Genomic DNA, 2512 nt, shown 5'->3' with positions numbered 1-2512 from the left:
GTAGCTGTTGAGGTCTTTTGGGTGTGGGGTCTTTGGCACTGGTACCACACAGGATGTCTTCCACAGCTGTGGTACTTTCCCTAACCTCAAGCTGAGATTAAAGATGTGCTTGGTCACATCACACAACTCATCTGCACAGGCCTTGAGAAGCCTTGAGCTGATGCCATCTGGACCTGCAGCCTTCCTGGTCTTTATCTTCCTGAGCTCATCTCTCACCTGGAGTGCTGTAAATGTCAGGCTGGACTGGAGGGGTGGGGTGGTTGTGCTGGAATGTATGTCTACAGGGGAGATGTTTGGAGGCAGCTGTGTATGGAGAGGAAGGGGGGTGAGTATGGGAGACTGCAAGTCATCAGCATAGAAGTGATAGGAGACATCATGAAAACTGTCAATGATCTGGCTTAGGGGGCGGATGTAGAGAAGGAAAAGGAGGGGCCCCAGGATTGAACCCTGTGGTACGCCACAAGTGAGTTGGGCTGGTTCAGAATAAGTTTGATTTTGAAGTACTGAGAAAGAGCAGTTGGAGAGGTATGAATTAAACCAGTTTAATACAGAACCCGATACCCCAGTGTTTCTCAGGTTGTGTAGTAGAATGTTTGATCAACAGTGTCATAGGCAGAGGAAAGGTCTAAGAGGAGCAGAACGGTGTAGAAGCCACTATCAAAGTCTCCTCCAGATAAAATGCAGTTGACAGTCATATATTGTTTGCCTATAAAAACAGCATTCAACTGTTCAAATGGGTTCATTTAGATCCTAACCAGTTCCTCAGTATTAGTTTTCATACAACAACTGTTTCCAACATGCAGCAGCATTAAGCCGACTCCTTAGAACGAGTCTCAGTGTTGACTTTGTTGTTTCTTCCACATCTTCTCCACTTGTCCTGAAGGTGGGTTTGGGCCGCAACAACACTCTGTTTGCTTTGGCAGACGGTCATGTCAGGTACACCAAGGAGGTCTACATCCCCCGACCACGCAACCCAGAGGTCTACAATGTCATCATTAATCTGCCCAGAGGAACCGTGCTCTACAAGACCTTCATCAACGTGGTGCCCGTCAAACAGGAGAACAAATTCAGACTGGTGGAGCTCGTCTGAAGGATCATCTGGTCAAAAACCAAAGACCACTGCTGTCTGGAGACAGACTCAGTCAGACCTCCTGACTCTGGACCTGATTTACTGACTAGTTCAGTTCTAATGTTCTCCTAACATCACGAACAAAGCCCATCTTCAGTCAGAGCTTAAATTCAGTTGTGTTGCAGTCGAGTTAAATTCTCTTTCATGTTGGCAGTTTAAGGTCGTTCTAATAAATGTCGAGAGGAAAATGTGCAGAAAGGATGTCTGCTTCACATTAAAGGTCCCATCATATTAAACTCAGCTTGTTCTCTGCTCTGTTCAAGTTTTCTGTTTTAAAATCATGTCAAATTAATATTCTCTTGTAACTTTCTTTCCCTACAGGTCGATAGAACAGAAACTTTGTATCTGAATATATAATCTTCCTAAAATTTAACTTGTCAATAGCCTTATGAACTTAACTTTCTGAAATATGAGACATTAAATGAAGATTTCAGAAACTCACTAGCAAAAGAAAGAATGACTTGTATTCATCTTTTTTGAAATTAAGAACAAAAGAAGCAGAAGAGACACAAGAAATATAAAAATAAACAGGTGGGGATTATAAGGAAAAAACAAAGGAATATTACAGTGATTTATTAAGCAAAAGTAATGGTGATATAAAAACAACATGGGGAGTAATGAATAGAGTTTTAAAAAAGCACAAGGCACGATCAGGTATTTCACAATACTTGGTAAAAAGAATAAGGAACTTTATGATCAAACTGAAATAGCTAAACAATTTAATCATTATTATGTTAATGTTGGTCCAAGTCTCGCTGCTCAAATACCAAAAGCTGATAATGACTCAAACAGAAGTTGTGCAAACAGCATCTTTCTTGGTGAAACTGATGAGTTAGAAATAATGCGTGTGGTAAATAAGTTTGTGGATAAAAGGTCAAAAGATTGGGTGAACATGGACATGATGTTTGTTAAGGAAATATAGTCTTATGTTATTAAGCCCTTTACATGTACAAGTCCTTCGCAAAAAATTAGCATATTGTGATAAAGTTCATTATTTTCTGTAATGTAATGATAAACATTAAACTTTCATATTTTAGATTCATTGCACACCAACTGAAGTAGTTCAAGCCTTTTATTGTTTTAATATTGATGATTTTGGCAAAAAGTAAAGAAAAACCAAAAATCCCTATCTGAAAAAATTAGCATATGATGAAAAGATTCTCTAAATGACTTATTAAGCTTATTAATCAACTGAATCAACAAATTAACTCTAAACACCTGCAAAAGATTCCTGAGGCTTTTAAAAACTCCCAGCCTGGTTCATTACTCAAAACCACAATCATGGGTCAGACTGCTGACCTGACTGCTGTCCAGAAGGACATCACTGACACCCTCAAGCAAGAGGGTAAGACACAGAAAGACATTTCTGAACCAATAGGCTGT

At 39.6% G+C, this 2512-nt stretch overlaps 1 protein-coding gene across 1 annotated transcript in view; it reads left to right on the top strand.

Moving 5' to 3' along the window:
* Window positions 1-1381, top strand: part of mrpl27 (mitochondrial ribosomal protein L27) — a 12188-nt gene extending 10807 nt beyond the window's left edge. Inside the window, exon 4 of the mRNA XM_014031163.1 lies at window positions 884-1381. Within this exon, the coding sequence (XP_013886617.1) occupies window positions 884-1090 (207 nt within the window). The 3' untranslated portion in view covers window positions 1091-1381. The remainder of the gene's footprint in view (window positions 1-883) is intronic.
* The last annotated feature ends 1131 nt before the right edge of the window (window positions 1382-2512 follow it).

Source organism: Austrofundulus limnaeus, unplaced genomic scaffold (genome assembly GCF_001266775.1).
Source record: "Austrofundulus limnaeus strain Quisiro unplaced genomic scaffold, Austrofundulus_limnaeus-1.0 Scaffold1194, whole genome shotgun sequence".
NCBI lineage: Eukaryota > Metazoa > Chordata > Actinopteri > Cyprinodontiformes > Rivulidae > Austrofundulus > Austrofundulus limnaeus.
This window is presented reverse-complemented; position numbering and strand designations above follow the sequence as displayed.